The sequence below is a fragment of the Eleutherodactylus coqui genome, chromosome 13 (genome assembly GCF_035609145.1).
Source record: "Eleutherodactylus coqui strain aEleCoq1 chromosome 13, aEleCoq1.hap1, whole genome shotgun sequence".
In the NCBI taxonomy this organism is placed as follows: Eukaryota; Metazoa; Chordata; class Amphibia; order Anura; family Eleutherodactylidae; genus Eleutherodactylus; species Eleutherodactylus coqui.
In genome coordinates, this window is record NC_089849.1 from 98,394,672 (window position 1) to 98,416,729 (window position 22,058).

A 22,058-nucleotide genomic window follows, 5' to 3' on the forward strand; every position below is an offset into this window, starting at 1 on the left:
AAAATAGGTTTTATTTTAATGCAGCATTTATCCACCAATATGCCGCTACTTGTTCACATAGCCTTTATGTGCCCTATCCTCCTGCCTAGTACGGCACCCTACGCCATTGTGCGCCCCATCCTCCTGCCTAGTACGGCACACTACGCCTGTATGCGCCCCATCCTCCTGCCTACTACGGCAAACTACGCCTGTATGCGTCCCATCCTCCTGCCTAGGGCGGCACCCTACGCCTCTGTGCGTCCCATCCTCCTGCCTAGGGCGGCACCCTACGCCTCTGTGCGTCCCATCCTCCTGCCTAGGGCGGCACCCTACGCCTCTGTGCGTCCCATCCTCCTGCCTAGGACGGCACCCTACGCCTTTGTGCGTCCCATCCTCCTGCCTAGGGCGGCACCCTACGCCTTTGTGCGTCCCATCCTCCTGCCTAGGGCGGCACCCTACGCCTTTGTGCGTCCCATCCTCCTGCCTAGGGCGGCACCCTACGCCTTTGTGCGTCCCATCCTCCTGCCTAGGGCGGCACCCTACGCCTTTGTGCGTCCCATCCTCCTGCCTAGGGCGGCACCCTACGCCTTTGTGCGTCCCATCCTCCTGCCTAGGGCGGCACCCTACGCCTTTGTGCGTCCCATCCTCCTGCCTAGGGCGGCACCCTACGCCTTTGTGCGTCCCATCCTCCTGCCTAGTGCGGCACCCTACGCCTTTGTGCGTCCCATCCTCCTGCCTAGGGCGGCACCCTACGCCTTTGTGCGTCCCATCCTCCTGCCTAGGGCGGCACCCTACGCCTTTGTGCGTCCCATCCTCCTGCCTAGGGCGGCACCCTACGCCTTTGTGCGTCCCATCCTCCTGCCTAGGGCGGCACCCTACGCCTTTGTGCGCCCCATCCTCCTGCCTAGTACGGCACCCTACGCCTTTGTGCGCCCCATCCTCCTGCCTAGTACGGCACCCTACGCCTTTGTGCGCCCCATCCTCCTGCCTAGTACGGCACCCTACGCCTTTGTGCGCCCCATCCTCCTGCCTAGTACGGCACCCTACGCCTTTGTGCGCCCCATCCTCCTGCCTAGTACGGTACCCTACGCCTTTGTGCGCCCCATCCTCCTGCCTAGTACAGCACCCTACGCCTTTGTGCGTCCCATCCTCCTGCCTAGTACGGCACCCTACGCCTTTGTGCGTCCCATCCTCCTGCCAAGTACGGCACCCTACGCCTTTATGCGTCCCATCTTCCTGCCTAGTACGGCACACTGCGACTTTGTCCGCCTCATCCTCCTGCCTAGTACGGCACCCTCCGCCATTGTGCGCCCCATCCTCCTGCCTAGTACGGCACCCTCCGCCATTGTGCGTCCCATCCTCCTGCCTAGTACGGCACCCTACGCCTTTGTGCGTCCCATCCTCCTGCCTAGTACGGCACCCTCCGCCATTGTGCGTCCCATCCTCCTGCCTAGTACGGCACACTGCGACTTTGTCCGCCTCATCCTCCTGCCTAGTACGGCACCCTCCGCCATTGTGCGCCCCATCCTCCTGCCTAGTACGGCACCCTCCGCCATTGTGCGTCCCATCCTCCTGCCTAGTACGGCACCCTACGCCTTTGTGCGTCCCATCCTCCTGCCTAGTACGGCACCCTCCGCCATTGTGCGTCCCATCCTCCTGCCTAGTACGGCACACTGCGACTTTGTCCGCCTCATCCTCCTGCCTAGTACGGCACCCTCCGTCATTGTGCGCCCCATCCTCCTGCCTAGTACGGCACCCTCCGCCATTGTGCGTCCCATCCTCCTGCCTAGTACGGCACCCTACGCCTTTGTGCGTCCCATCCTCCTGCCTAGTACGGCACCCTCCGCCATTGTGCGTCCTATCCTCCTGCCTAGTACGGCACACTATGACTTTGTCCGCCTCATCCTCCTGCCTAGTACGGCACCCTCCGCCATTGTGCGCCCCATCCTCCAGCCTAGTACGGCACCTTACGCCTTTGTGCGCCCCATCCTCCTGCCTAGTACGGCACCCTACGCCTTTGTGCGCCCCATCCTCCTGCCTAGTACGGCACCCTACGCCTTTGTGCGCCCCATCCTCCTGCCTAGTACGGCACCCTCCGCCATTGTGCGCCCCATCCTCCTGCCTAATACGGCACCCTCCGCCATTGTGCGTCCCATCCTCCTGCCTAGTACGGCACCCTACGCCTTTGTGCGTCCCATCCTCCTGCCTAGTACGGCACCCTCCGCCATTGTGCGTCCTATTCTCCTGCCTAGTACGGCACACTATGACTTTGTCCGCCTCATCCTCCTGCCTAGTACGGCACCCTCCGCCATTGTGCGCCCCATCCTCCAGCCTAGTACGGCACCTTACGCCTTTGTGCGCCCCATCCTCCTGCCTAGTACGGCACCCTACGCCTTTGTGCGCCCCATCCTCCTGCCTAGTACGGCATCCTCCTGCCTAGTACGGCACCCTACGCCTTTGTGCGCCCCATCCTCCTGCCTAGTACGGCACACTATCACTTTGTCCTCCCCATTCTCCTGCCTAGTACGGCACCCTACGCCATTCTGCGCCCCATCCTCCTGCCTAGTACGACACCCTACGCCTTTGTGCGCCCCATCCTCCTGCCTAGTACGGCATCCTCCTGCCTAGTAGGGCACCGTACGCCTTTGTCCGTGACATCCTTCTGCCTAGTACGGCACCCTACGCCTTTATGCGCCCCATTCTCCTGCCTAGTAGGGCACCCTACGCCTTTATGCGCCCCATCCTCCTGCCTAGGACGGCACCCTACGCCTTTATGCGCCCCATCCTCCTGCCTAGTAGGGCACCCTACGCCTTTATGCGCCCCATCCTCCTGCCTAGTAGGGCACCCTACGCCTTTATGCGCCCCATCCTCCTGCCTAGTAGGGCACCCTACGCCTTTATGCGCCCCATCCTCCTGCCTAGTAGGGCACCCTACGCCTTTATGCGCCCCATCCTCCTGCCTAGTAGGGCACCCTACGCCTTTATGCGCCCCATCCTCCTGCCTAGTACGGCACCCTACGCCTTTATGCGCCCCATCCTCCTGCCTAGTAGGGCACCCTACGCCTTTATGCGCCCCATCCTCCTGCCTAGTACGGCACACTACATCTCTGTACAACTACTAAAGAACTGCACTTCCCTCCCACAATACTTTCCTTTTAGGATAAAGATTTATTTAAAAAGTTGCATATAAAATGTAATATATCCAGTATTTACTTGTGTCAAATACCTAACATTAAAACAAGTCCTAATCGTTAAAAGAAACCAAATATCTTAATGTGTATACAGTATATCATTACAAGCGGCCAAGTTCACACAGACTCCCATTAGATGAGCATTAGTGTTAGAACAGACATCGGCCTGGCGTACAGGTAAACACATGTCTTGTGATGACTGATTTCCTTGGAGGGTACTATTCTCACAATGGCAAGCATCTGTACAAGGCTTCTCTATTGCCCCATAAAAATCTCAGTCAAATATTATTTCAGCCCTACAACATTAGCAACAGCGACTAATTACCAAGGATCATTTCTGATAAATGTCTGTATTCATGTCTCCTAAGGAAGCCGCAGACGTGGCAATCTTGTAGATCCAACCCAGAACAGATAACTGGTTCAGCTATGAATCCGATCACTGGCATCCCCAGGTGGAATGGGTATGGCTCTTCCTACCTGTTCTTGGTTGGATAATTCAAATCATTGTCAAGTTAATGGCCACTTTAAGAAATCTGAATTTGCATGTACCTATCCACCATTAAGGGAGTGTTCAGCTTCGACAACTCCCTCACATACTAGCTGTAGGGGTGATCAAATCTAAGACGTCCAACAGACATTTGTTTTTTAATTACCAAATGAATTGACGGATGTGGCTCTTGCATTTAACAATAGCTCTACCTAAGTAGGAGAAATTCAACAGAGAATGGAGAACTAAAGCTTTGAATGTACTAGACATCAGTAAGAAAGTCAGTGGTCCAGGCTCCACCAGTTAACAGAAGCCTCGGAGGAAGCAGGAGTTGATTGCACACATTACAGGGGTATTCCCATTTTGGATATTTATGGCATATCCCCTTGATTTGCCATAATTATCGGATAGGTGTCGGTCCCAGTGATGGAACCTAGATGTATTTCCTTAACTCAAAAAACTGACACCCCCATCCTAGCTCAGCTCTGTTGCTTGAGATAGCCAGAATTATGGAAACAGCCGAGCTGGGGGCAGTTCTGTGCAGTTTCCTTAACTCTCATAAAAATGTATGGGAGCTGCATAAACCGTGCAGCTTGCTGTGCTACTTTTGTCCAACTTCCATTCACTTCTACGGGAGTAAGAAAAAAAAGAAACTGCGTAGAAAGGAAAATCCTAGACACCAGTTGCAAGGGCATTTAGAGGCACGAGCGGGGAGCTGAAGGGGACAGCGGAGCAGCTCAGCAGCCGAAGCAGGTCCGGGGACAGCCGAAGCAGGTGCGGGGGCAGCCGAAGCAGGTGCGGGGGCAGGAGAGACCGGAGAGACCGGAGCGCAGCAGCCGGAGCCAAGAGGCCACCAGGAGTTCAGCGGAGCAGCTGAGACAGGAGGGCAGAGTGAGCGGCCGCCGGGACAGCGGGTGACGTCACCAGGAGGAGTGGAGGAGCTGATAAGTATATTCTGTGTGTGTTTGTGAGCTAAGTGTGTGTCTTCTGTGTATCTGGTTAGTTGTGTCTTCCGTGTGTGTGTGTGTCTGGGGGTCTAAGTGTTTGTAAAAAAAAAATAAAAATTTTTGTGACTGGTTGCGCATAAGTGTCAGCGAGTAAGAGGATGCGCGAGAGCGGCAGCATGTGAGTGGTTGCACAGAGGCAGCAGCGGGTGAGGGGTTGCAGCAGCGGGTGAGGGGTTGCGGCAGCGGGTGAGGGGTTGCGGCAGCGAGTCAGCGGGTGCGGCAGCGGGTCAGCGGTTGCGGCAGCGGTTGCGGCAGAGGGTCAGCGGTTGCGGCAGCGGTTGTAGCAGCGTGTGAGCGGAGTGTGAACAAGTCTATCTTCATTACTTCCACAAGTAAATTGTAGATCCCCATTAGGATGAGCTCCATGCCTGGCAATGTCATCCAGTGTGCTACTTGTGCAATGTATGCGGTCCTTGATCAGCCAATCGAGGGTGCATACTGTTGCGCAAGATGCGTGCACGTCGAACATTTAGGGATCCAGGGAACAGTCTGATTGCCAGTAGGGAGTCGGGAAGGAATTTTTCCCCCAAAAGGGCTAATTGGCTTCTGGCCCTGGGTTTTTTTTTGCCTTCCTCTGGATCAACACAATAGGATAGACAGGCTGGACTAGATGGACATTGTCTTCATTCGGCCTTACATACTATGTTACTATGTATTCCCATCTCATGCAATGATTGACTGAGATGGGAATACCTGTCTATATGCCATGGCCACATCTGCCCTGAATTGGCTGTTCTACAGTTTTCTTAAAGGTAACATGTTACCAGGCTCATCCTGCTGAACCATAGAATGGTAGAGTTGGAAGGGACCAACCCTCTGCTCAGTATAGAATCATTAAATCATCCCAGACAGATGCCTGTCCAGCCACTGTTTGAGGACTTCCACTGGAGGAGAACTCCCCACTCCTATTGTAACCTGTTCCACTCAATGATCCCCCTCACTGACTAATATCTAATCTGTGTCTCCACCCTTTCAGCTTCATCATAGCAAACCCACTTTGAAGATGCTGTCCAAATGCAGCTCCAAGTCACGGGGGTGGCACCATGCTGGCCTCTTCCCGTCTGCATCAGGTGGAATGACAGCTCTCTCCCTACATACATGGATAAACTGTACATACCTATCCTGGGTTCTCTCTGCCTATGGTTCGGGCAGCATGATCCTGGTGACACGTTCCCACCAAATCCCATAGACATGAATGGGATTGGCTGAGATGGGAATACCCCTTTAAGGCAACATGAAATTGCTCCCCAGTAATGGCAACAATGGAACTGCCACACCTCACAGGTCTTACTGCCACATCCCTACCTGACTTAATTACACAAAAAAAACAACAATCGAACACTTAAAGGGGTTGTCCCGCGGCAGCAAGTGGGTCTATACACTTCTGTATGGCCATAATAATGCACTTTGTAATGTACATTGTGCATTAATTATGAGCCATACAGAAGTTATAAAAAGTTTTATACTTACCTGCTCCGTTGCTAGCGTCCTCGTTCCCATGGAGCCGACTAATTTTCGCCCTCCGATGGCCAAATTAGCCGCACTTGCGCAGTCCGGGTCTTCTTATCTTCTCAATGGGGCTCCGTGTAGCTCCGCCCCGTCACGTGCCGATTCCAGCCAATCAGGAGGCTGGAATCGGCAATGGACCGCACAGAAGCCCTGCGGTCCACGGAGACAGAGGATCCCGGCGGCCATCTTCAGCAAGTAAGTATGAAGACGCCGGACCGCCGGGATTCAGGTAAGCGCTGTGCGGGTTGTTTTTTTAACCCCTGCATCGGGGTTGTCTCGCGCCGAACGGGGGGGGGGTTAAAAAAAAAAAAAAAACCCGTTTCGGCGCGGGACAACCCCTTTAAATATCCAGCTTCCAAGAAGCCAAACGTCTTTAGTCATCATCATGATCCCACTTGTGTCTCTCGTGAGCTGCTTTCTGTACAAATGTCTTTCCACATTTACTGCACTTATATTGCTTTTTCTTGTTGTGGACCTTCTTCTCGTGTCTGGACACTTCACTTCTTTTGTCAAACCATCTTTCACATTTACTGCACTTAAAGGTTCTTCCTTCTAAGTGTCTCCTCTGGTGGACAAGCAAACTGCTTTTATGGGCAAACTTTGTCCCGCAGTCATCACAGTGGAATGGTTTTTCTCCCGTGTGCGCCCTCTGGTGTATGATGAACTGAGACTTGTAATTGTACTGTATGCCACAGACAGTGCAGGCAAAGCGCTTGGCGGCGTGGTTCTCAGCCTGATGTTTAATCACTTCTGCTTTAGAACTGAACAGCTCCTCGCAGTTCTTACACTTCTTCATGTGTGTTATTTTGTGTGTCTCAAGAGCCTGTGTGTCGGAGAAAGACTCTTCACACTGCTCACATCTATGAGTTATTGGGTCTTCCTCAGCAGAAGATGATCTATCGGGACTCTTGCTGGGTTCTTGGCCTCCGTCATAACTATCCTCAGATTCCATGTCACTATCTGGTTCCCATTCTGAGCTGATTTTTTCAGGGTTATCCTCCATGTCGTCTTCTTCATCATCTTCAGTAATGGGATCTGACAGTTAAAAAAACAACAAAGAACAATAGTGGATAAAGTCTTATACACTAGTCACATCTAAAGCTTTATTCACTACTCTGCTGGTTTTCTGTTAGTGGTCAGGTACAGGACAGTACAGATCCATGTAACGCCCTCCCCATCTTGCTTGTGTAGGGTCTGTACAGAGCAGTGCGTTATGTGAAATTCAGGGTACATTCACACGTTGCAGTATTTGTGCAAATTTTCTGCAGTGGAATATTTGCACCAAAGTTTTGTCTTGGATTTGGATCCGCAGCAAACCTCATCCCTTCAGTTGAAAGGGTTAAATCTGCTGTGTATCAGCATAAAAAAACTGCATCAAAATCCACACCAAATGGTGCAGATTTTGGTGTGGATGCTCACCAAAATAGACTACTTGTAAATGTAACCTTACATCAGGCATTGTACAATGGAAAAAGAAAATCCCCTAATCTAACAACCCCAACACCAGAAGATTATAGAGAGCCTCAGCCAAGCAGTCAGGATAAAGCAAACGTTGACAATGTCATGGCGCCGAGTCTCAAGGCAGCAGAGATGCAGGCCTAGGCTCTCGCTTGTCACCAGAAGGTTGCGAGTATAATCCCGTGCGTGGTTCAGGTAGCCGGCTTAAGGTTGTCTCAGCCTTCCGTCCTTCGGAGGTCGGTAAAATTAGTACCCAGCTTAGTTGGGAGTAATAAATAAATTACTTGAAAGCGCTACGGAATAAGTTGGCGCTATACAAAGAACAAGCTTTATTTTTTTATTTACATGTATGTACATGGACCAATTTCTTACCAGAATCCCAGTGTTCGGGAACTTCCCACGTGCGACTCATTGGGATATTATCTGTTACAAAGTCGTCGTAGTCTTCCTTGTGTTGGTCTATATAGGTCCATTCATCCATCGTGAAGAAGACAGCCACATCGTCACACTTCACAGGAAACTGAAAAATGTGCTGTATATTAGCTGGCAGCTGGGCAGATGCTATTTTTTAGTCTTTTACTTTCAATGGTTTCTCTCACAGGCTGTTGTCTCCTCGGGAACATAAATGCATCAACTCAATAGCGGCTTACAGTTACTATTTTGCTAAACACACCCCTTTATATACTCTTTCTGAATTCTCCACTATCACTAGAATGACACAATAGGACTGCTTACCTCGCCAGTCAGCTGGTGCACACCTTTATGGATGGAGTTCTTGTTAATAATCACCCACTCCTGTAAAATCATGGAAAAACACCACATGTGTACATTGATCAATAAGAATACTGAATACATTAAAGAGGAAATCTAGCAAGAAGACGTATGGAAAACAATGCCCGCAGCAAATCCCAGTGATGCTCGCTCCTGCGCTGTTAAACAGGAGCGAGTATCGCTGGCATCGCTCACAACGCTGCCGGCATATAGGTGGAGCGGGACGGGTAGTGCTCCCCCCCCCCCCCCCCGCCTCCATTCACTGTAAGCAGACAGTCGTTCAGATGTGAATGTCTGCTGTTTAACTGAACGACACTTCATTCAGTTTCCTGCATGCAGAAATTGAATGATTCTCGTTTAGTCGCTGCATGCGTTTACACGATTATCGCTCAGATTCCTGCGGGAGCGCGGCAATCTGAACAATATTGAATGAGAATCGTCCCGTGTGAAAGGGCTATTAGAGTAGTTCTACGGGTGGTAACGAGTTGATAGACAATGAACATTGCTTGCCAGCGCTAGTTCATGGGCAGACTATGTAATATGGGGACTAATGATTACTATTAAAATTGTTCGATCCCCATACAGAATGCATTCATTGGCAGCACATCTCCATGTTTACATTGGGAGTTGTGCCGCCGCCGAGTGAGCACTTTTATGCTTCCATAAATGATCAGCTGACAAATGAGCTTTGACGTCTTCCTTGACTGAATGTTACCATTTTTCATGGGCTATTGATTGGAGAAATGAAAGTTTGGAAAAATGTTGGCAGCTGATCATTATGTAAGGGGCCTTTAGACTGGTGTTTCAACGCCCGCCTTAAATCAATGTGTGGTGGAGAAAGATGTGGCATGTACCAATTTATAAATTTGATAGATGTTGGGCTGTAAGTGCGCCACAAACTGAAATCTACGCTGCCCGGAAAAAACGTTTAAGCCAATTTCTGGAGCAAGCCATAGTAAATCTGTCAAACTGATGGCAGCTCCACCACCTCCATCTAGCCTTGCCCTCTTATCAAATTGTGGAAAGAGAAGTAGAAAGGCCACACATTTTAGCACAATTGTTTTTTTTAGTCCCACTTGGGAACCTGAACATACAAATACACTACAATACATCTGCAGTGTATAGTACATGCCAATATTAACCTATGAAGCCCTGCCACTGGCAGGGAGCCCCCTCATCAATGAATTAGATGCCGTGGTCAGTATTGACTGCAACACCTAAATTCTTAAATAGCCACTGTGTATAGAGCAGACTCTGCTCCCAAGTTCACTCCATACACCCCCTGACAACCAATGATATACATGTACATCATTGGTCTTCAAAAATTTCTCTTACACAAAAGGAATAATAAATGTCTAAAGGCTGGGATGTAACCGATCAATAGATATTGTTCAGTACATAACATAGTCAGGAAAACCTTTAATGGAGCAGAAGGGTCCAGGCTCTCTTCTTGCTCCATTCAAAGTCTATGGGGCTATGAAGCAGAAGGGTGCATACTCAACTGCAGCTCCATTCTATGTGCTCCTCACTGTGGTTATGCAGTAAGGAGGAAAGCGGAAACCTGTTCTAGTCATCGGTGGGACATGTCCTGGTAAGACATTTGTTACCTATACCTATGTGAATAGGTGATGAATGTCAACTAAGGGAACACCCCTTTTAAGCAAATGACAGTAAAATCAACCTTGAAAGTCCCAGAGATCTACTTACAGTTGGACACAAGTGCGATTTGTCCTCAAACGTGAAGAAGGGCTCACCTCTCCAGTTATCAGGGAGACAACCTCCAGGGCTTGGTTTAAGATCCTTGCCGATTTTAGGTCCTTATTTCTATTAACTGTGAAGATGCTGATGATATACTGCAACATTGAAAACTATGGGGGTGGGAGGGAGAGAACATGCAGAAGGTAAGAAAAGTGAAGAGACCAAGCACCGGTTGGCTAGCCAACAACTAACTACTCAAGTCTCTTTTCATAGTTGGTAACACTTGATGGAGATAGGTTAAGAAAAACTATTTTAACAATGAACAGTGAAACAATATGCATAATTTAAAAACACCAAAAATAGTTTTAATGGATGTTAAAAGGGAGTTGTCACTTGGAACCCCAGCTGCTTCCTGTCAATGCTTGATGGAGTCTCCAAATTCCTTCAGGACCATGCAAGCCCTGAACTTTTTTTTTTTACCCGTAAGGTCTGTAGGGACAACCCATTCCTTACCAAGTTGGAAATAAAATCCAATAACAGATGGCAGTGGATAAAGAGCAACTTAATCAGAGACTAACCAATAAGAATTAATGTAGGGTTTTTTGGCAGCTCTAAAGTGAAAAAATACCAAGTAATGGCAAACATACCAGTTCAGTTTCCAAATGAGTGCCTTCAAAGTAGCTATCAAACCCATCCTTTGACATACACTCTGTCATCGGCGAGCATCGGTTCAAGCCTAGATACTTGTTGCAACTTTGCACTCTGTAGAAATGATCGTGCAGAACTTTCCACATGTCTCCATCCCCACTGTTCTCATACTCGGGCCATTGAACAGCTTTGTCTTCGTTCTTAGTTGACAAGTCAGGGAACCTTGAGACTGTCTCAGTGTCAGAATTCAGCTGTTCATGCAGCGTGGCGTCAGGCAAGTCCAAGTTACGATGGAGGCACGTACCCAAATTTGTTGGTGGATTTTCACATTCATTGGACCTTTCTTTTGGCTTATTTTCTGCTGCCGACGTGCTCACATTAACCCCGAACTCATTGGCGACTATATTACTGTTCTGATTAATTTTAATGCCAGGGTTTATCAGTTGGTTAGCACCCCATTGAGCTGCATTTGATACCACAGACACACTGTTTGTCCACAGTTTTATAGGCAAGTAAAGGTTTTCAAATACAGGTTTATCCACAGTCTCCATTGTGTTAGACGGTTTATCCCTCTCAGGGAATATTGTTGGAATAGCGCCTTCCAAAAGTACTTTTTGTGACCCAACTAAGGCGTAGCATTCTGGGGCAAAATGGGCAGAGCAAATACAGCAAACACCTGTCTTTCCATGCAAGATCCCCAGAGCAAATAAGTCAAGGTCACCAAAGTCTTGGTTAGTCTGTACAAGCCATTTCTTAATGGAGGCCAAGTCCTTGGGAAACATGTGTAGACTCACTCCATGGGGGCTAGTTTTCCTCCCAGTATAATGCAGACAGTCCTTCACAATACATTTCGGCATCTCTTCTATCTGAAAAATTATAAGAACAAGTTTATTCCATAGATTCCTCTACTTGCACTTTTAGTTTCATACATACACAAGACGTATACCCAGCACGAACCTTTTAATTACACGGAAGCAGATATTATTACTACCGATTCCTTCAGAACAATTGTTACTCCCTTATGAACAGACAGCTTTTATACAAGGTTATTAGTTTAATCTGAGCAGCATTATAGTGATAGACCACATAATAGTGAAAAGCACTTGCTTTATCCCATAGTACATCTAGAAATAGAAAAATGGACATGAAGGAGAACTCTGTGGAAGATGAGGCAGTGCTCTACCCTTTGTAATAATCTACATCTCTATCACCAATTACAGGAGTCATGAATATTTCAGAATATACAAAGAATACACAATGCATTGCTGGACCTGTTGTTCACCAATGACGGATCACTGAAGACCGTACCTCAAACTTTGGTTGTAAGTCCTCATGCAACAATACTCATTTAGGATCATCTGTAGCCAAGCAAAATGATCTGAGACTCACATGGTACCTGGAGAAGCAGAGTCATAAGAGCTGACAATATGGTGGATTACAATAGGCTATAGTCAGTTACCAAGATTAGACTGTAAAGAACAGTTTTCTACATTAAAACCATATGCCAAACTGTAACCCTTAGTGCCCATCAATAGCAGATAATATAGAGTAATTGGGTCCAGGTTTGCCTTATAGTAGAAACACTGAGGGGACAAAATATAAATAAGAGGACCCACAAGTTGTCAGCTTCATAGGGTGTTTTGTTGGATAACTATAATTCCCTGCTGCGATTGCATGTATTACTATATAAAAGCTTTACTTCCATAGTCCAATGACAGTGATGACAGGTTTCAATCAAGTGACAAGGAGTTCAAATGTTGAGAGGTCTCTTCTATTCCTGATCACATGTAGAAGGTCCACTGTACCCCTCACTGCATGATTCTGACGTTTCTTCAGCTTGACTTAAGATCTGCATTAGGCTGGGAATCAAAGCTATACAGCTGGCTAATTACAGAGCATATCATTACTGTACTTTGGTTATCCAAAGTCTCCTCTCGCTGTTCGCGTGCCTGGGCCTGCCACCGCCATTTCCGAACAAGGCTTTGTGGTTGTTGTGGTGCCATGAAGCTTTGGTGCCTGTCCGATAGTACTACGCTCAGATCTTGGTTCACCTTCTTGTAACCAATTATGCAAATCCATACTAATTAATATCCAAACAAAACGATGCATCGTATATACATCAGCTATGGTCGGCTATAAATATGGTGATGAATGCACAAGTTGGTTACTGGTCTAGCAGAACTCTCCACAACATCCAATACTTCCCTTACAGCCATACTAACCTCGCAGGTCTTATAATCTGTACCTCTGGAGGTTGTCCTGTCTGTAAAATTAACAGCACTGTCCAAATATGTTACATGTGAGGAGGAAGAAAAAATTGTGGACTTCATTGTCGCAACTCTTACAAATATTTCAATGAGTATTATACCCGGTTCTTCTTCTTCCTCCTCTCAGTCTACACGCTACTCTCTATGTATATGGTTGGCATTAGTTGACAGGTAGCCCCTGACTCCATTTTTTATAAGGCATAATAACGCTATTAGCTGAAGGAGCTCCACCTCTACCCCTTCTCAAATATGTTACATGACCTTCTTTGGGAAAGAGTTATAATACCACAAAAAGGATCCCTAGGTACTTTTTCCGATAAAGGTCTATGGACTTGGATGTTAGATGGATCTACCTGAGCACTGTGCAATGAATGAGCATTTAGTTCTCCACCTTTTGCAAAACTGCAGAAGTCTTTGGATTTGAGTGCTGACCAGAATCTCCAGGGCTTTTTTGTCTCCTTTGCCTTTTTAAAATGGACCCATCAACGTCTTCATAAACAGGGAAAATGCTTGGGAGGGCACCGGGTCTCATAACAGTCCACAGTGTAAGGAGCTAAGCAAACACAATATCTGTCATTTATGGTTGAAATGTGCCGAGCTAAAGCATCTTGTCTTAAATGTTTTATCTTTTTGAAGAAATCGAGCTTTTATTTGATCCACAAGTCTAGGACAATAGGGCATTATCACATCTAGAAACCTATTTTTCTCGCCACATCTCTGCGAGCAGCAATAAGTCAATAAGGCATTGTTGTCCACCTGCAGAGACCAAGACAAGAGAAGTACAAAAATGTATGATTAGTTTGGAAAGAAGAAGCTGAATTCATAGAAGGGGCTTGAACTTGGACAGCTAGGACAGTTAGTTGATCCCCGACAGAATTGAACAAAACCTTCCAGTAACGTCACAAATTAGACTGAAGCTCAAATTCATTTTAGATGATATGCGAAAATCCGGCTCATTGTAATGGACAACTGTGTTTGGAAAAATTAAGGGGAGAGATGAATATATACCATCATGGAAATCATGATCATGCCATTAAGATGCCTGGTGAACCAATCCCAACATAGGACCTTCTGAATGAACAGTATATACAGTGGCCAGAAGGCAGCAGTGATGACATATAGGAGGTTTCTTTTCAGCTGGTCTACAATAGATTTAGAAAGTTCATGATTATTGGAAGAACCTCTTATTATTTAAGTTTTAAGTCCCAAAGTGTTTCTCCACACCTCCCTGGTTTTTGTTCAGGTCTTCATAAATTCTGTAATTGGCTTCATTTATCTTAGAGCTTGTCGTCTTCTTTTCCCATCGCCTGTTCTGAGAATATCACGCTGCCCATTGAGCTGGGTCTTCTTATAACCTATCCACATAGTTTTGGTCTCATCCTAGGTGCTTCAAAAAAATATACATCAATAATACACTCATTGTAAAGAAATTCAGTACCTAGCTGTCAGAATCAAATGAAAGTTTCTCTGTGTGATTGTAACGTTGATATAAGTCAGTGATTCCAATATCAGAGCACAAGGATCATTTATTGTGGAGAACTGACCCATTGAAGGGAGGCTCTACTATCCTGTTGCATCGCCACTAGTTTGGATACAAGATGTGATACGGGTGGGCATGTAGGCTCTAGTACCCTGTTGTACCGCCTCTAGCTGGGATACAAGATGTGATACGGGCGGGCATGTAGGCTCTAGTACCCTGTTGTACCACCTCGAGTTTGGATACAAGATGTGATACGGGAAGGCATGGAGGCTCTAGTACCCTATTGTACTGCCTCTAGCTTGGATACAAGATGTGATACGGGTGGGCATGGAGGCTCTAGTACCCTATTGTACTGCCTCTAGCTTGGATACAAGATGTGATACGGGTGGGCATGGAGGCTCTAGTACCCTATTGTACTGCCTCTAACTTGGATACAAGATGTGATACAGGCGGGCATGGAGGCTTACATGTCCTGTTGGGATGCCTCTAGCTGAGATACAAGCAGGCATGGAGGTACATAGGCTCCGTATGGTATCCTGCAGCATATCGCTCCACATTTGTGGTAGCTGAGTCTCTAGTTTGTGTGAACTCCTAGTTTGTCAAAGTTGGCATCCCAGATGGTCCCATACATGTTCTATTGGCAATAAATCTGGCAATAGGGCAGGCTACAGAAGTGTGACAATGTTGTGTGCGGCCGAGCATTATCCTGCTGACTCTTGGAAGCCGCCATGAGAGGAACACACGTGGCTGCAAGATGTCCTGAACATATCGCTGAGCTGTCACTGTCCCTCGTACAACTACTAGGTGTGACCGACTGGTATATGTGATAGCCCCCCAGACCATCCAGGACAGTAATGACATTGCAAGGTCACTAGATTCCAGGTCAATTGCCAGAATGTAGGAAGATAACATCCTGCATTTGGGTTCTAATACTCAACACAGCAGTCACTTTACTGATCGTGCTTAATACCGTATATACTCGAGTATTAGCCGACGCGACTATAAGCCGAGACAATAAGTTCCACCACAAAAAACTGGGAAAACTAAAAATTTAAATATATAAAACTAACAATTTGGAAGCATAAGATTGCCTACGATTTTCCTAGAACAGAAGGTTTATTAGTAGTGAGTTCCCCGTTACAGATAAACAGAGAACTACAGACAGAACATATGGAGCATTAAATACACTACATTCAATAACGCATTCAGTACTCGATAGAACCTTTTTGTTTGTAGACGAGATATGGGCACAGATGATTGGGTATGGGTGCAGATGATTGTGTGCGGTGGGTTTTTGAGATGGTTCTTGGTGACATATGAACAGGTTGAGCAAGGGTCGAATAAATCAGATGTGCATAGGACTTGCATCACCCAAAACATCCAATGCTTGCAGATGTATCCATCATACTAACCTCAAAGAGACTGTGATCTGTAACTCTGGAGTTTGTTTGGTCGTTCAAATCAGGGAACATTAAGTGATTTGCTTCTTCTTTGGGGGAGGTTATCACAATGTGACGAATAGCATCCTCATGTTGGTCTACTGGATGCTCATCAATATTTTCAGACTTTATAGAAGTCAGCAATCTTGGATGCTCCTCTGATTCACGCAAGACCTCATTTTTAAGTTCGGCACATGGAAGCTGGACCTGCTCTTCTTTAAGTCTAGCAAGCAGAGACTGAGGAGCATCTACTATGGGTTGCTCAAAGACATGAGGATGATCACAAAGCAGCTGCTGGAACTCAGTGTCTGATAAAGATCTATCATATTGTTGAAGGTCACTTGTATCAAAGCAAGACAAGTCAGTTTGTGTTTCAGCACCCTGAAACAAATATTCCCTTTTTGCCCAATCTTCTTCCCTAGAGGATTCTTGCCAAAGCAAGCGAGGTAGTGAATTGGAAAGCCTTGAATCCTTGGTTTTTTTTTGCTTCCTTGCCCGTTTACGACTATCATAGTCCTCAGGGGGAGGGAAAATGCTTGGGAGGGCATCAGGACGAAGTATTCTGTTGGTTTTATTTATTATATAACTGTCTATTGTGAAATGAGCTGAACAAAGGCGATGTGCGCTGGTTTTTTTCCCATCATAGATACGTTGTGCCAATCCATCTAGGTCTTCAAACCTCTGACCGGTTCGGAGAAGCCAAGACTTTATTCGATCCAGTGAACGAGGAAAAGCGTGCATTATGACTTCTGGAAACTTATCCTTTTTGCCACACTTGTGTGGACAGCCTACAACAATACAATTAGGCATGGTTGTCCACCTGCGAAGAGTAAGATAAAACAAATGGCCTTTTTAATATAACAATTCAATTGAGAAGACAAAAAAAAAATAGACTAAAAATCTGTGTAACTTTGGCACCTCATACAAGATGGATCCAAATCCTGGTTCATAATAAAAGAACAGTGCCCCAATTACAGGAGTTTGATGTATGAAATTTCACCATAAATCTTATTAATCTTCTCTACCTAACATTTTGTCCACCCTTATGACAAGATACATGGCACACAGGAGTAGATGCATCCCAGTCGCTGATGGTCGGTCAGTCATCTGCTCATGCGATGAAAAAAGGATGACCAGCTTCTGTTTTTGTGAAGTAAAAGCTTCACTAATATTCTCTACCACTCATCAAAACTGCTGTGTTTACATATATTTCCCATCTTACTTCATTATTAAAATGGACCCATCTTACACAGTAGAGCCAGCTTTTTGTGGGGATGTATCCTATTTGTGACTTAAGGCCCCATTTACACGTAACAATTATCGCTCAAAATTCGTTCAAACAACCAGAAATTAGCAATAATTGTTACATGTAAACGCGGGCACCATGCACTTTTCGTTTAAATGATGATTTTAAGGTGAACTTTAAATCCATAATTCAGCTACTGAGAGGAAAAGCAAACACATTTATCTCTCAGTAGACCTCAAGCTGTTATCTCCACAGGAGATAATCTGCTGTCAGCAGTGAGCAGAACAATGCAGCTGTGTGCACAGCTGGGCGTGTGATTAATCACACACTGTGCTCTGCAAACAACTCCTGGAGGCCCTTTTACATGCAAATGAAGATAAAAGGCGTTAATGGCCATTAACACTTTATGCAAATAGATTCCAAAATCTTTCAGTCCTTTGAAAGATTATCTTTGCGTGTAAATGGGCCTTTAATGTAGTAAAATCATAAACCACTAGTAAGGGACATGTACTTACCAAGCCTCAGCCAATTCAAGGCCTTAGTTACCTTGGTCCAAATCAATCCACAGGCCTGATTACATTTCTAAACGACCACAGCTGAAGTTTAGAATCCATCACTGTGAAGTTGGCATTAGAAAAGACTTTGTGCCTGACAATGCCCCCACTGAATTGCACTATTTTAAATAACCAGAAGAAGTACCTTCAGATGCACCAACTTTCATGAACAATTTGAAATAGAAATATTGCGGTATTCAAACCCTCCTAATTAGAGCCAAAAACAAATACCAATATGTTAAGCTTCTGGCCTCCCAGAAACTTGTACAAGCCCCTCAACACTTAGTGGCTGTATGGCTCTCAGATAGGGACATTAAGGAAAACCACCAATATAAAACTACATATTAGCAGCTTAGTGAACTGACTTGTAAAACACTTTGTGAAGATCCGTAGGCCTCATGCACACGGGGCAAATTGAGCAGCAGATTCCACGCTTGTCAGCAGGCGCGGGCGATCCGCTGCTCAATGTGCCTATTGATGTGTGTAGAGATTCCTCTTTTAATGCACACCAGCAGATTTTATTTGCAGACGCTACGTGCCGAAATAAAATCGCAGCATGCTCTATTTTTAGAGCGGATACGCAGGGCAGCTTCCATTGAAGTCAATGGAAGCCGTCCCTGCCGCGGCACTTTCATTGGCTGACGCCGCGCTAAGTTAGCCAATCAGAGCATTAGCTTTCTGGAGGCGGGGCATTTAAGCCCCGCCTCCAGAAAGCAATGCTCTGTCGGCGTGGAGGAGGGAGCAACAGCCTGCAGCAGCGCCGCAGATCATCGCAGAACGCTGCGATAGGTATTGATTTTTTTTCTCTAGATTTTAACTGGAAACGTTGGGCAGTCATCTTATATGCCAGAAAATACTGTGTATATATATATATATGTGTATGTAGTGGCTTGAGCTAGTGAACTGTGTGACAGGTTCCCTTTAAGCCCTTAAAGGGGTTGTCCCGCGGCAGCAAGTGGGTCTATACACTTCTGTATGGCCATAATAATGCACTTTGTAATGTACATTGTGCATTAATTATGAGCCATACAGAAGTTATCAAAAGTTTTATACTTATCTGCTCCGTTGCTGGCGTCCTCGTCTCCATGGTGCCGACTAATTTTCGGCCTCCGATGGCCAAATTAGCCGCGCTTGCGCAGTCCGGGTCTTCTGCAGTCTTCTATGGGGCCGCTCGTGTAGAATGCCGGCTCCGTGTAGCTCCGCCCCGTCACGTGCCGATTCCAGCCAATCAGGAGGCTGGAATCGGCAATGGACCGCACAGAAGCCCTGCGGTCCACGGAGACAGAGGATCCCGGCGGCCATCTTCAGCAGGTAAGTATGAAGACGCCGGACCGCCGGGATTCAGGTAAGCGCTGTGCGGGTTGTTTTTTTAACCCCTGCATCGGGGTTGTCTCGCGCCGAACGGGGGGGGGGGGGGGGGGGGGTTAAAAAAAAAAAAAAAAACCGTTTCGGCGCGGGACAACCCCTTTAAGGACGTGACCCTTTTTTTTGTTTTTCCTCCCCCCTTTTAAAAAATCATAACTCTTTTATTTAACTATTGACGTAGCTGTATGAGGGCTTGTTTTTTGCGGGACGAGTTACATCACATGAAAGCCTTATGTGTCTAATATATGTTTTCAAAATTTTGTGCTTATGGCAACAGTGATCTCGGCACGCGGGAAAACAAAATGGCGGAGTCTAAGGCGATATTCACAGCAAATGAGAGCAGAGGAGTGATAAAATTCCGGTTTCTGCAAGGAGAGTCGGCAAAGGATATTCATGGTGATAGGTGGCAGACATTGGGGGATCAATGCCCTTCATATTCTACAGTTATGAACTGGGTGGCCACTTCAGCACCAATGATGAGGAACGTCCTGGACAACCGAGAGAGGTTGTTTCGGAGATCGTCAATGCTGCGCACAACCTCATACTGGAGAATTGGCCAATTTCAGCTAAAGGAATAGCGGACATCATGGGGATTTCTGGTGAACGTGTTTGTGTCATTATCCATGAACATTTGAACATGAAGAAGCTATCTGCAAAGTGGGTCCCCAAATGTTTGACAACAGATCAGAAAAGCATCGAGTGAGAACTTTCCGGTCCATTTGTCAGCGTTTCCGGACTGATAAGAACTTCCTGGATCGACTGGTCACTATGGATGAGACCTGGATTTATTTGTATGACCCTGAAACCAAGGAGCAGTCAGAAGAGGGGAAGCACAGTGGTTCTCCTCACCCAAAGTTCAGCCACTAAGGTAATGGCGTCTGTGTTCTGGGATAAGGAGAGGTGCTGCTAGTGGACTACCTTCAAAATGGTTCCACCATCAATGCAAGGTATTACATTGAACTTTCGGACCAATTGAAGGCAGCTCTGAAGGCCAAAAGGCGCGGCAAGCTGTCCAAAGGAATCTCCTTCCTGCAATACAACGCCTCCGCTCACACTGCACAAGTGACCACGGCAAAACTGGTGGAGCTAGGCTTCCAGCTGGTTGACGTCACACCCACCGTATTCACCAGATCTAGCTCCCTCCCACTATCATCTGTTTCCAAACCTGAAGAAACACCTCAAGGGTACCAAATTTCACACCATTTCTGATGCCATGGCTGTGACGGATGACTGGTTTGAGGCACAACCCAAATCCTCCTTTTTGCAAGGCTTACAGAACTTGGAATACCGATGTAAGAAGTGTGCTGACATCAGTGGAGAGTATGTGGAGGAAATGTAAAGTTTCATCTTCCTATCTCGTTTCTTTCTGGGTAAAGCCAAAGACTTATCAGCAGCCCCTCGTATAATGTACTGAAAAAAATGTAAAAGTTCTAAGTGGAGTGAAATGAAAAAGAAAACGAAATTCCGCCATCTTTGGGTGGGAGGGGTCTTGTTTCTACTATGGTGTACACACTGCAACAAAGATGACATGATAACTTTATTCAATGGCTCAGTATAATTACTACGATACATAATTTAAAGGTTTTTTTGCTGTACTTTTATTTTTTTCCAAAGATATTTAATTTTTTTAAATGATTTTTTGACACCATCTTCTGATAGCCGTTACTTTTTTATTTTTCCATCGACATGTATAAGGACTCATTTTTGCGGGATGTCCTGTAGTTTCAATAGGTACTATTTTAGAGTACGTACAATGTTATGATCGCTTTTTATTACATTTTTTCTTAGAGACAGTTACCATAAACCGTACAATTCTGGCAATATTTTTAGAGATGAGCGAGCACGCCCGTTTAAGGCTGAGACTCGAGCGAGCATCGGTCTTCGAGTAACTGATTACTCGTCTGAGCAAATGCGGGGGTGAGAGAGAGAGAGATCCCTCCCGCCGCCCCCCCCCCCCCCCCCGTATTTGCTCAGACAAGTAATCAGTTACACGAGAAGAGCGATGCTCGCTCGAGTATCCACCTTAGACGAGGGTGCTCGCTCATCTCTAGTTATTTTCTTTTCAGACAATGTTCATCGTGCGGGGTAAATAATGTGTGACTTTGATATATCGAACTTTTACAGATTCAGCGATTCCAAATGTTTGTTTTACTAATTAGATTTTTTTTTATTATAAATATGGAAAAAGGTTTTTTTTTAACTTTTATTACTTTTTATTTTAATAATTAATAAAAAAAAATTTAAAACTAATTTTTACATTTATTTTTAGTCCCCACAGGGGCAAGAACTTGCAATGCTTTGATCGCTCCTGCAGTATCACTATAGCCATTTTTTTTTGCTCCCTTGAGAACGCTGCAAGGCAAAACATGTCGGGTGGCTATAGATTAGCTTTTATTAGGGTTTTGGGTGCTGACTTATTAATTTCCACATAGGCTTTTGGCAGTTGGCCATCCAGGCCTATGTTTTGGTGTGTGTATGCACAGTTGCACACATGATACTAATTGATGACTGCTGATCACATTTCATTGCTAACCATTTGCCCCTTTATTTAAAATATCATTTGATGTTGTCTTTGTCTTTTTAGAATAATACTATATGTTTGGATTGTATTTTAGGGGTTATTACCTATGGGGGTTTTGCCTTTGACAATTAGAATTGTGTTGTTTTTTTTTCTATAACCTGGAGTATTCCTAAGGTAATTTTATAATATATAGCATTACATTATACTGCGATCTGACAGGCAATCAATCAAGCCATAGCACAGGCATGTCTTCATAGGCAATCTGCAATGACAGCTCTGGAGCCTTTCAGAAAGCCCCCAGCTGCCATGGCAACCACACGGCAACCCACGATCTTATCGCAGGGGGCAGCGTGGGACCACCAAACATCGCTCGGGGGAATTTAAATGCCGCTGTCAGAATTGATGGCGACATTAAAAGGGTTAACAGCTCCGATCAGT

At 46.1% G+C, this 22,058-nt stretch overlaps 1 protein-coding gene across 2 annotated transcripts in view; it reads right to left on the reverse strand.

Annotated features, from left to right (window-relative positions):
* LOC136588379 (uncharacterized) overlaps positions 1 to 22,058 on the reverse strand; it is a 44,553-nt gene that overhangs the window by 20,277 nt on the left and 2,218 nt on the right. Inside the window, exons 2-7 of one of the 2 annotated variants that reach the window (XM_066587543.1) lie at positions 15,908 to 16,754; positions 10,748 to 11,614; positions 10,157 to 10,270; positions 8,367 to 8,426; positions 8,004 to 8,151; positions 6,446 to 7,208 (exon numbers count right to left, since the gene is read on the reverse strand). In XM_066587543.1, coding sequence (XP_066443640.1) covers positions 6,547 to 7,208; positions 8,004 to 8,151; positions 8,367 to 8,426; positions 10,157 to 10,270; positions 10,748 to 11,614; positions 15,908 to 16,744 — 2,688 coding nt within the window. In that variant the 5' untranslated portion in view covers positions 16,745 to 16,754 and the 3' untranslated portion in view covers positions 6,446 to 6,546. Of the gene's footprint in view, positions 1 to 6,445; positions 7,209 to 8,003; positions 8,152 to 8,366; positions 8,427 to 10,156; positions 10,271 to 10,747; positions 11,615 to 15,907; positions 16,755 to 22,058 lie in introns of those variants that run through there. The other variant, XM_066587542.1, reaches the window with a different exon arrangement.